Genomic DNA, 12931 nt, shown 5'->3' with positions numbered 1-12931 from the left:
CAATATCATTTTTCTCTGAGTCAGACAGAGATGCTGCTACCATTTTTACACAGGAGTACTTTAAAACCATCTCAAAGCACAATTACCATGTTTTTTTCTTCAATTAGATATATACTATATTCTGTGTAGAGATGGACCTTCACCAGAACACTCAATCTGTGTATTTTTGATAGGCCAGATACACATTTGCAAGCTCTGTGCATTTTTAAGAGACCCACCCCAAAAAGACAGTCTGAAGTTATTCCAGCAGATTCAAGTTAAAAATCTGGGTAGTTTTACAGCCGTGCAATTTTTGTTACATACCATTTTGTTTTCGTTACATACCACCAGCACATCACTAAAAATCAGACAACCTCAGAATTCAAATCCACATTTAGCAAAAAAAAGTCCTTTATTTAAGAAAGTCAAACCAAACACTTGGATATAAATGCATCCCAGGAGATTTGAAATCCAGATCCAGGTCAGTTTAGGCCCATCTCTTCTACTGCATATATGCACCACTCATGGATTCACAGCACTGGAATCATTCAAGGGCCTGCTTACCATGTTGCCCATGTTGTAGCAAGGGAACTAGATCCAGCAGTGTCACCAGTGTCACGTAAAGTCCTTGATAGTCCAAAGATGGGTAGTCTGATAACTGAGCATCACGACTTTGCTGGCCACGTTCAGATGGAGCATCTCGCAGGACGCTGTAAAGGAGGGAGCGAGTAACAGTAGGGTTGATGGAACTGACCTGTGGTCTTAGAGATGGGGTGAGTGGGAATGGCACAGGAAAAAGACACATGGTCATGGGCACTGTCAAATTGGAGGCATCTTGATTCTCCTTCTTCCCTGTGCGGGACAAAATGCTGTTGGGGGGACAAAGAAAAAAAAGAGACAACAAAGACACAAAGAACAGCACATTACATTGAAATGACACTATAAAACAAATAATAAAAGACCAGATACATCCCACATAAGATGCAATCACTACCAAAACCAGCATGTCTACAAATCTAGCAACCATTTACTTTCATGCTTCAAGGTAGGAGAATTAAAAATTGACATCTAGGAAAATTTCATTGCATCTCATGTGTTATCTGGTTCATAAGGAGCAAAAATATAAAAATGCATGTTTCAGTGCCCTACCCATGTTTCACAGTTAAGAAAAATTCTGAGAATTAGAAGTGTTTAGCTGTGTCAAAATAGGCTGGTATTTTGCTCTGAGATTCTGAGGATTTTGAGAGATTTATTTTTTCCCCCCTATAATCTTTTGAGCCAACTGAGTGAAAACATGCAAAATATAGGTGTGGCACTTGCAGAAACATGTTTTAGCAAAGAATAAACATGTGTGTTTGTTAAGATAGTCTTAAAAATCACATGTTTATTGCATTAAAATAATGTCTGTATGTATTTTATGATACTGTTTCATGACCACTCACTCAGTATCATTTGAGATAATGAAGTTTAAACAGGCACATGGATTTAGAAATAATATAATATTTCTAAAATGTTAACTAAACTACGTTTGGAAAAGTCATAAAATAATATATAGTAGATGGTCTTTAGCATATGTTTGTGAGCTAATGATAATGGTTGTTTATGTGTGTTTTTAATTTTGCCCATGTTTAGGGAGGAAACATTTTGCTTTATGAATACAAACACTCCTTGTGTAAATAGTTACCTTCAAAAATCTAAGGGCTAAGCAAGCAAGACCAATTATGTAACTGCAGATCAGACAGTATGTTACCATACACTCCTGCTGTTACTTACGTTATTATTCAACAAAACTCACTATAAACTAAAGGAGAGATAATTTCAAAAAATAAAAAGAATTTAGTGGGAATCAAAATAGAGGCTATACGTCAACCAGCTTGTTATGTAGTTTTAAGAATGTTGCAAACATGGTTGTAAACATGGTTGTAAACATGGTAATCTAATTTATTAAAAAAAATAAACCCCACTATTTTAAATAGAAATAAATTGTCACTTAAGCAGTGTTATATTTTAGTTATCAAGCAATTATAGGGTTAGTTCATAATCTCCATATGTGCCTATAAAATATAATACACCTTTTAAATATATTAACCCACACACAATGTTTTTTTTTCCTTTTTACAGCACATTTTTGCACCTCTCAGTCATTGGGATTTCCAAAAGCAATTCCTGTTGGTTTAACTCTGTTCCCAAAGTCAGTGTTAAAGGTTATAAAAGACAAGTCAGTAGCACTAAGACTTCCACTGACTCGTGAAGAGCAGAATTATGTCAAGAGAGAGCACTTCTGGAAACCTCTCTTTTCTTTAACAGTACAGAAATCCCTATCATATAATCACCTCAGCAAATCTTACCTCCAAGTCAATTCAACAGTTTACACAAGTAAGCCAAACTCTTGCTAAGGTGCTTATAAGACAAGGTATCATTCATTTGCCATATATACAAAACACTTTTATAAAAACAGTTCTTTGCCAAGTGGCTACTATCACATGGCTACATGGCTACTATCACATCACCTTGCAGTCAGAGATGACAGACAAAGCCTGTCTTAAGAAACTATTTTTTTGGTTATTGGTTTTTTTTATTGTGCCTCACATATTTGGCAGATTATTTTGGTTTCTGTTACCCAATGTCCAGTAAAAGAAACGTGATCACTAGCACAGTGGTGTTTATGAAATTGTATCAGAAGATCACCTAATATCTAGTATGACTTTAAAAAAAAATTATCAGAGTGCTGATTCCTTTTAATTTGCTTGATGTTCATTTGCCATATTTTTCAGCTTATCTTTAGAGATATGACTATACTCCTTTCTTGTCTACCAACAGATAATACCAATTATGCATCCCTTTATTTGCCAAAACATCACTTCAAGTGCGCTTATTTCCAGAAAGGATATTAATCCTTTCTTTTTACACTGAGCTATGGGCCCATCTCTGGATTAGATGCCAAAGCACACCTATTGTATCTTGATCAGGGCATCCTTCTGTTTACCAGTAATAAGACTAGATCTAAATTCCAGCTGTAACCACACCAAATTTATTAAAAAACAAAACAAAAAAAAAAAAAATTCATGTCCAGGCTTTTGCCTGACACATTTTTTAAAAGCAATAAACAGAAGAGGCAAAACTGAAAAGCTAGGAAGTCCCTTAAGACCAAGATACAATGACTGCAATTTGCTTCTGTTTCAATTCAAACCAAGTGCTGAGAATTTGGAGTATCTGCAAATCATAACTCCATACTGAACTTACTCCATACTGAACTTGCTCTGCAATAAGGGGCAAAGCTACCAAGGCTTGTTTCAAGATGTGTATATCTTTGCTGCAAATCTATCCCAAAATTACTGCCTTCCTGGAAAGGTTTCCTAAAATGGGTACAAGTGAGTTACATCTCACCAAGGCAGCAAAAGAAGCCTGACCATTAATTAGCCACCAAGGCCTTTAAAACTATGCCTCACATAAAGTATTTTGCTTAGAAATACATATGGAGAATTTTCTTCAGGAAAATGTGAAAGAATAAGCTTTTTTGTGAGATGTTTATTGAGCCTTAGATCATTCCTCAAATGAGGGAGAAATCACTGAAAATGAGTAGGGCATGAAACAAATTCATGCTGTAATGTAAAGAAATGCTTTTCCCAAAGAGAAAATTAAAGAAGAACTAAATGAGTCAATGTGCTATGCATTGTGTATGGTGATTTTATGTGATGTTTGTTATAGAAATAAGGAATTTTTTTTTTTCAGCCATTCCACATCTGTTCCCCCCACCCCTGAGCTTGCAATTTATAGAGGCTGCGTACAGAGCAAAGGAGCAAATTAATCTCTTGTGCAATCCATCTTTAGTCAGCAAAATGATACCACATATGAATGTGATTCTAAACAGTGGGCACTTCCCACTGAAAAGAACACAGTCAATGTGTCCTTAACATGGAAAGGTAAAAGTGTAATAAACAGTAAAATCTACTTCTGTAAAACCCAATCATCATGTGGAATTTCTTTGACTATTCCTCCATTATTTCTACTACTATACATGTTCATCAAGAATTGTTTGTCCTAAAAAATTCAGCTGCAAGGAGAGCAGACAAACTGGGAAGTATTTTTGAAGTTATTTTAAAATAGTAGATGGTGACAACCAACCTAAAAGCTCCAGAAATCAACGGGCATTTTTGTCACGGTTGTATCAGCATTCTCTTAGCAGCCCAAATTCATTGCATATGCTCTGTGTTAAGCTAGAAAGATTATTCTCCACCATGTACTTCTGTGATTGATGTTAAACCTTGTACAATGGAGTCTCAGTGTAGGAGGCAGAAAGGAGACTCAGCATGCAAAATATTCAAAGAAATTTTTGAACACGCTCTTCAGAAAGGTTTTTAACCAGTCTGTTTAGTTTTAGGATAAATCTTGCAGAGATCTGCACACAGTGGGTGGGAGTTTCCTTCTTTCCATCTGCCACACTAAATACAGGGTGTGTTGTTTTGCTTTTTTATCCATCTTCTTTCTTAGTATCAGCAAGCATATAAACTTATACTGGTTCAACAATAGCACTCAGTCTTTGACCCACAGTTTAAACTCCCCAGTTACAGGGGTTTAGAATGTGAATTTGACCTTGATGAGTATCAGAACTCTTTCCACTTAAATTTAGATCAAGTCCAGGCATTAATTTCTCATACCCTTTTAGTTCTGAAGCTGATCAGATCCCAGATCATGAAGGACAAAGCCATTTGTATAGGTCTGTGTATCAGATATGAGTATCACTTCTGCCCCATGAGGTTCAGCATTATCAACAAGAGGATTTTGGTTCAGTCCCACTCTGAACATGAAATAAAAGAAAGGGAGTTGCTCGATTGTGCAATTGCTGCCCTGATTTCTGATCTGCTCTCATAGTTGCTAAGTATAAAGCTTTTTCAGTAAGCCCAGGAACATCACTGCTCCTGAGTGTGAAGAATTTATCACACAGGACATGTCAGCTGTACTGTTTAGAAACATGAAGACCATGGAGTGCTATAAAGATGCTTTCTTTAAACAGCACATTCTAAATCTATCCTGACCAAGTGAACTTCTGATCAAAAAGAAACATATCTCATTACAGCACTTGGTAGTTACAGCTGAAAGAGAAAATATTCAGATCAAGTCCAACTTTCTTGCTTTAACAGCTTAAAGGTTCACAGTACTTAAGCAAAAGCTGTCTTGTCATAAATAATCTTACTTAAATGCAATTTAAGTGTTGCACAAATAATCCATCATAACAGCCTGATGTGGGAACAGAGACACATTTCAGAGGTATCTGTAGTGACTCTTTGAACATATTTTCCCACTGCTCAATACAATGAGACCAAATTTCATTTATTAATCTTCAAACAAGAAGTCCTACTGGCTGCTGTAATTTTCTTCAACAGTGTAAATGAGGAGGGAAACAGATCTGCTCTTGAAATTTTCAAAAGCAAGCAGGAGGTTTTCAAGTTTGCTGTGAACAGGCGTTCCACTAAAAATTATTTCTGTCTATGTGTCTCTCCTTCTTATAAACAGGGTCAAGAAAATTTTGATGCATCTCAGGCTCTTTGACTGTTAGAATGAACTGTTCTCATTCTCTCAAGTTTAAATTCTTGCTTCTCAACTTGTATATATCATAGGAGTATATGTACAAATATATGAGTAAATTGTATTTTGTTAATGTTTCCTCCTCAAATAAGGCAAACAGCGTTATTTCCAAACTACCTTCTGACAGCAAGGACAATCTTTCCAGGTATAAATCAGGAAGCTATGCACAAAAATGCAATTTTAACTGCATTCTTCTGGATGTGAAAACTAGTGCCAGCCAAAACCAGCAGATAGAAATCCCCTCTTCGCGGCCAAAAGCCATTTTAAAAACAATTTGGAAATATGAATCCACTAGGCAGCACTGTGGAATGTACATTATTCCTAATAAAGTCTCACATTTTTTCCTATCTTTTTTAGCAAGACAAGAGGTAGTATTTCCTGTTCATAATGTATTTTGCATTCACGTGGTATTTAGTATTATATATTATTACTAATATTAGACTAAGTCAAAAACCTTGAGTCAGAACAATCCTGATGTGGTGTTGCCATGAAAATCCAGATCTGTATACAAACTTTGTGTCTACTCCTATTGTTCTAAGGGACTGAACCAGAACCCAAAACAGCTGAACTACGGCACAGTAAGAATCCAGTTCTGCTTGTCTGGCTCATCACTCTGGGATTCTGAGGCACCAGGACTGTCAAGGAGGTCATGATTATACACATCTAAAACTCTACAGGTCAGAAACTCCTTTCTTCACAAGTTCAGCATGTCTGTGCGTTCAGCTAAGTCTTAGGAGGGCCAAGCAAATGCATAATCAACCAAGTTTATTCTAGAATCAGCCACTCAATAAGGGGCTTAACTGGGCAAATTGGGCAACAGCCACTGAAGAGATTTGTTCATACCATCTTTTTCTTAAATTATGCTCTGACTCTTTTTGGCTGACCATTGACCCATTAAATCTGGAAACCAATACAAAGCCAATCAATATCTCCTACAATTCTTTAGCTCTTTTTTCTTCAAGAGCATTAGTCAAAACTTACCTCAATAACGTCTGAGAAAAGTATTTCAGAGTATTTGCAATGTCAGTTCCAGAGGGCACAGGGTATATGTTGTGGAGAACCCGGTTGTGGTACTCTTGAAGGTAACGGATTTTGGAAGCAACTACATAAAAGACAAAAAGACAAACACAGAAACTTTCATTTAGGTTTTTTGCAGACTTTGACAGAGTCATGTCTGTTTCTTCCTTTTCCTTTTTTTTTTTTTTTAATTTAAGTGTTAAACTCAACAAACAGAAAAATCTCTCTGTTCTTTCTGTTCTGACTGAATAAATTGTAAGAGTACCAGGGAGAACACATGGAAGTGAATTTCTGCATCTGTATTAGGCAAACAGTGCTAGCAAATTAAAAAATATATATTACCACTCTGTACTTCTTCCATGTCTCCAAGCATCTCAAGATTCATTTATAATGAATGAGTCATTGGATCACAGGAGGTTCATGTGAGACAGATAAGTGTTTCTACAGCCAAAGCAGAGATATCAGCTAAGACAGAGAGACCTGGTTTGATTTACTGTAGGCCATACATTTACTTTATGCAATGAACTAAAGACATGAAAGGAGCAATATGTCTGCTGTTTATTTGTCTTAGGAAGTGTGATCAACCAGATGAGGGGATTTCAAAGAGCAGTAGCAGGTGTACACCTTCACTCAAACCATTTTTTGTTGTATTACAAGTAACAGTGGGTTTACTTTCTAATGGGATCCCTGTTCAGTATTGGGAAAAAAGTGATCACCCACCCTAGTTGCATTGCCTTACATTGCCTATACAGCACAAGACAGTCTCATGTAGAGACACCTACACACACCCAACACTCTGTGCTCCACTCAGATTAATCAACTCTGCTGAGAGACAGAGTGCATTGGCTGTGACAGAGGGCTGCTCAGCTGCACTGGACTGAAGACACAGCCTCATGAAAGCACAGCTGCCTGGGAACTCTTCATCATGGTAAAAGTGCACCAAGACTGTAACAGGCAGTTAAAAGGGGAGATGCTTCTGAATTCTTTCAGCCCTTAAGCATACGGATTAAAACAGTGTTTCACTACACCAAGATACACCTTGCTCCCCTACAGGGCTCCTTCAGTGTGGAAGATAAACCATGCTTCCTAAACAATCAATTAGTCAACACTTTGTTTGATTCTCATAGTCAAGTGGCATTTATTAAGGTATGAATACCATTAAATCCTCCACTGAACAAAGGTACTAACTGCCTGAGAGACATCACTATGCCTCTCACTGCTGAGATATCTGAACAGTTCATGAACATTCTGATTTTCTCCTGTGCCACTGGCAAGTTGAATGAGATGGGGTGACATTGTATCCATATTAGAGAAAAAGACTGATGGACAGACACCAAGAGCAAAATGTCTGCAAATACTGTTGGAGGCTCAGCTTAAGATACTGAAAGCCATTTTGCCAGTATAGGTAACAGTACACACTGGACTTTCATATCCAGGAAACAAAAGATTCAGTGAGTAGTTAGCCACACAACAAATGAGGTTATCCATCAATTATCAGTCAATTATCCATAAAATGAGGAACTCCCAAAAAATCATCAAATGAAGAATACTGTTTTCTTGAATGCATGACAAGATATCCAGCCTTGCAGCACCCAATCAAGGTCATTCTTTAACTCATTTCGTGCTGTAAGGACTGCACTCCCCAGTTCCTGCAGCAAGTGAAGCTTCTACAGACAGAAGTCTCCCTCGTGATATTACCTGGCTTCATCACAAGGAGAAAGCCCATCATGTGGCTGAAGGGCTGGGGCTTATATGAAAACAGCAAGCAAAAATGCAACCAGGGACACTGCCATAATGCATATGCAAAAGTAATACAATAAAAATGCATAAGCATCTTTAGTTATTTTTCCTCATCTTTAAGTCTTTTACCTCACAAATTTATTCTAAGGTCACATTAATGAATAATTAAAAATCAATCACATTACTTTTTCCCCTCCCCCTCAAACAACTGAAAAGACAAATTTCATCACTCAGACTCAGATTGCCTCAGGATAGCTGGGAGCAAGATCAGAGCCTTTCAGGCCACCACATAGGCCTGTGGCACATAAACTATGCTTTTCAGGAGGTTATCCCATGTGAGAGCAGCCATAACCAGCTTCCTATACAGCCCCCAAACCACTGGGGTAGTAACATCTGGGCAGGATGTGTTTCACTCCACATTACAGAGGTTGACTTGCACTGCCCAAGACTGCTTTCCCCTTCCCATCTCACACTTCATTCTTTCTGCCCACTAATCTCAGTTTTAGTCCCAGATTTGCAGGCCATCTCATCAGATTATTTAAAAGGTAGGCATTTGCTTTAACTGTCAAAAAAGCTAATTTGGTTTAATTTCTAGATTAAGAAAGCAATGACTTCCTAAACGTATTTTGTGATGTTACTTTCTCTTGTCAGGTGAAAAAAAAATGAAACCAAGTATACTTGTAAAGGACACAGACTATGTGTCACAGTACCCAACTAAGAACAATTCGCAGCAAGGTGCACAGATTACTGTGGCTGCCATGGTTTACTGTCAGATATCTGTAAATTAAATGGATGAACAAAATGCCAAAGACGATTACAGAATTCAGACCTAGATGTATTTCAGAGAGCTGTGTGCTTCCCTACAGTTACTAACTTTCAATACAGAGCATAGGGCTATCTAGAATCACTTATAATCACTTTATTTTAAAGATGGAAATCCATTTATTTCTATTAATTGCCATTGTGCAATTGTATCAGGCAAAATATCAAAAGAGAAAACTTATTTATAAAGCCTAAATATTAACACTAGCTCTAGGCTAAAGTTTTCAGCCTCACTTCTCAGTTCTGCTTCCCAAAATTCTATCCATTTCAGCACAGACTCCCAGAACACAAAGAAAATTCTGAAGGAAAGCCCTAGAGCAAAAACTTTCCCAGCTTTTGAGTTACAGGAAGTGTGTGAATGACCCAATTTTCTGAGTTTCTGAGTACCTGAAGACACACTTCAAAAAGTGATGTCACCCTGTGGAAGTACTTGGCCACTGTCACAGGGTCATCCTAAAAAACAAATAGGTATCTCTCTAGGATCTACACAGACTTCACTAAACTCCTCAGCCCTTGTGTAAGCATTGACTGAACCAAGAGTGAAACCATTAGGAGTCCTCAAAGCTTTGGCTTTGGCTGCTCCACTGTTCTGGAGGGGAATAGAGCAGGCATCAGACATTCCCAGGACATTACTTACCACAACTAAATACCAATTACTGCTACTTAAGGTGAAAAAGAATTCATTTTCTTTGAATACAACAGAACATGTGAGGCATGCTGCAAAGAGTCAAATGATGAAAGCCACTGTTGATACGTCTAGCATGGGATACAAGATGTGTGTGGTTACAAAAAAGGGAAGCTTCTCCAGTCGACTTCCCAGACTGACACCATTTTACCTGTTGTTCATACAACCTGCCCAAGAGCTGTGGTATTCATGTTTAGACCAGCACATCTTCTGTTCTGTTCAGCGTGATTCCTCAGTCGTAGTGTTTCACTGATAAACTGAGATTCATTATGACTTGAGTCCTTCTCAAGACATTCTGGTTCTTGCCTGTCACTCAGTGAGGGCAGAAGCAACAACAGCGACAGCTGGGGTTTGACTGGTAGTGATGTATGCACACCAACACATCCTTGTCAGAGTCCATTGCTCAAAAATTGCAGGTGAGGGAATCTTGAAGTTATGTAAAAACATTTGGTAATGCCGTAAGAACTAGTCAGGGATATAGCCTTGATAAACAAAATACATTCAGCAGGTTAGAATGCAAAGGATATGGCCATTAACCAAATACTCTTCCTGGAGTATCATGAAAAGGAACATTAGGAGGCAGAAAGATCTGAAATCTGGACCCCAAGTAAATCTTAAAATAGCAACAGAGACATGGCAGGCCTAGATGCAGTGTCTTGAAAAGTACAAATGGATGAAAAGAAAAAGCAGCCAAGGATAAAATACGAAAGAGAAGCTCAAACAACAGACCAAAAGCATTAGGAATGGAGGAACAGAGAAAGCAGAATAGAAGAGGAAGATAATGCCATAGCCAGGGCTGGGGAAAAAAGCAGCACAAATCCTTCCACATGGCAGTGTGAAGGAAGTGTAATTAATGCATAAGTATCACATGAAAGAAGAAACAGTTACAGAACCCAAGTGGAAGGTGAGGAAGGTAGCAACAACAGAACACTACAGATCCAAACACTGCACAATTCAGGGCTTCTGCACAGTCAGAACATTGTGTCTCTATTTATGAGGCTAGAACTGCACCTCTACAGCAATAAATTAACATCTGCATAATATTTTTAAAGCAAGATCATCCATCATTATAAATAAGCAGTAAACCGTAAAGTAAAAAAATACAGGTATTCTTTTTGTTAGACCAGTTCAGCATAGACATCTACAAACACAAGGATCCTCCTCAGTGACCCGGAGGAAGAAAAGAGGAAGTCTCAGCATGTGAAGTGTCAAATCATATCACGTCATCATGACAAACATCAATCCTACCCCCTGGTCACAGACTGCCTGTTCATAACCATGACACTGTATCAAGCTAGAAAGTAGCTTTGACATGGGTGACGAGCTTGACTACCCTGAGTATTTTCTTTTCAGCCTCCCATCGGGGCTCTTGCAGACACACCAAGGTGTCATGAGCAACAACACTGGGGAGCACTTCCATGGCCCAGATGCAGGTATCCCAACCACCATGTCATCTAATCATGCTCTAATCAGATCTAGCCAACATGGTGGTTAGAACACCCGTGACCAAGCAGAGGCACGCTGGCCGCGGGCAGGCGGATGCCAGCACCTGGGGGAATCCTGCTGGGACACTGGCCACTGTGGCAAGCAGCCTGTGGGCAAGACACTAACACCCAGCCTACATTCACCCTAAAGGTGAGCGGCACGGGCACGAACGACAGCACGACTCTTGTCGCTCTATCTCACTGCAAGACCACCTGCAAGGTGGCAACGCGTGCGTCACCCCTGCTCTCGCAGGTGGCTGCATCCTTTGGGACAGGACGCAGCGCTGGCAGACGGGGCAGGCTGGACCGCTCCCGCCGTGGGGCGGGGGGCCAAGCCGGAGGTCTCAATATTAACTCTCATCCCCGATCCCTCGTTTCCCCGGTCGGGTCCCCGGCTCTGCCTTTGCACAAACACGCCGCCGCCCCGAGCGGGTCGCCCGGCCAGCGAGGGGGTCCGGGGGCTGCGGCCACCCAGCACCGGCGGCGGCTCCGACAGAAAGAGCCAGAACGCCGGCAGCCCCCTCCCCCTGCACCGCCTGCTCGCGGCCGCCGCAGAGCGCGGCAGGAGCCCGGGCAGCGCGGCCCCGCCGGGGCGGCGGGCGGGCGGCGGAGGGGCAGCGCCATCGGCGGGACGGCGCCCCGGCCCCGCTCCCCTCCCCTCCCCTCGGACAGACCCCGGCCCGGCGCCCGCCCGGCCCCCACTCACACTGCTCCGCCTTGGTGGACATGCTGCCGCCCCTCTCTGCCCCTCGGCGCCGCGGAGCGCCGGCCCCCGGCCGCGGTGTCGCTGCCGGTGCCGGTGTCGCTGCCGCTGCCGGTGCCGCAGGGCTGCGGGCCGGGGAGCGGCGGGCGGGCGGGACCGGGCGGGAGCGCGCTTAAAGGAGCAGCGCGCCTGGCGGCCGCGGCAAACAGCATCCTCGGGAGGGACGGGGTGAGAGGTGGGACGGGGAACATGGGACGCCATGGGATGCTATGGGATGGCATGGGGAGGGGGAGGCCGGCTGGCCCCGGGGCGGTCCTGAGACACCCACGCCAGTGGGGCTGTGGCCCCGCCGAGCTTGTCACAGCGTCGAGTTGAGAGCTGCCGAGCCGGAAAATCTTGATAAGCTTCGGCGGTACTCCCGGGACCGCTAGGGTGGCCGGGGCTGCGGAGGAGCTGGCGGTGCCCTCGCCCGGCCCCGCGGGAGTGCACTGAGCGAAGACAGCGGTGGTGGCACTGCCAGGGGTTGTGCTGTGTTCTCCGTGTGATCCTTGGCATGGAACAGGACGGTTGTTCCCTTGAGTACTTCTCCCCTCAACCCCTGGGCTCCAGCTGTGTGCCCCAGGCGGGCGGGCGGGCAAGTCAGGTGCCTCTGCCCGGGTTTCCCCACCTGTTTCTATAGTGCACCAAGCACCTCGGAACCGCCGTGCCTTTCCCGAGGAAAGCTAGGAGTTTCTTCTCCAAAACTTTCCAAACCAGTTTTTTAGATCCTCACACCTCTGAAAAAGCTATGTGGAAGGAGCAATATTTCATCAGCCAGGGCATGGGAGTCTTGATGTTTACACACAAAAAAAGTCCATTGCAACACACTCTCCTCAAAATTCTGGGCTGTGTAAGATGAGTAGGCCTGTACCAGTC

General features: G+C 41.8%; 1 protein-coding gene across 13 annotated transcripts in view; it reads right to left on the bottom strand.

Annotated features, from left to right (window-relative positions):
• The window catches only part of UNC79 (unc-79 homolog, NALCN channel complex subunit), a 107378-nt gene extending 95237 nt beyond the window's left edge, over positions 1–12141 (bottom strand). For 6 of the 13 annotated variants that reach the window (XM_042047453.1, XM_042047458.1, XM_042047459.1 and 3 more), the window contains exons 1-2: positions 6547–9969; positions 544–848 (exon numbers count right to left, since the gene is read on the bottom strand). In XM_042047453.1, the coding sequence (XP_041903387.1) occupies positions 544–848; positions 6547–6737 (496 nt within the window). In that variant the 5' untranslated portion in view covers positions 6738–9969. The other 7 variants (XM_042047455.1, XM_042047456.1, XM_042047466.1 and 4 more) reach the window with 5 other exon arrangements.
• Between the last annotated feature and the right edge of the window lie 790 nt (positions 12142–12931).

The sequence above is a fragment of the Corvus kubaryi genome, unplaced genomic scaffold, assembly GCF_017639235.1.
Source record: "Corvus kubaryi isolate FWS band 111438036 unplaced genomic scaffold, C.kubaryi_AGA036_p1.0 66, whole genome shotgun sequence".
NCBI classification, from domain to species: Eukaryota; Metazoa; Chordata; class Aves; order Passeriformes; family Corvidae; genus Corvus; species Corvus kubaryi.
Note: the sequence above shows the minus strand (reverse complement) of the source record. Positions and strands in the feature narration are given on the sequence as shown.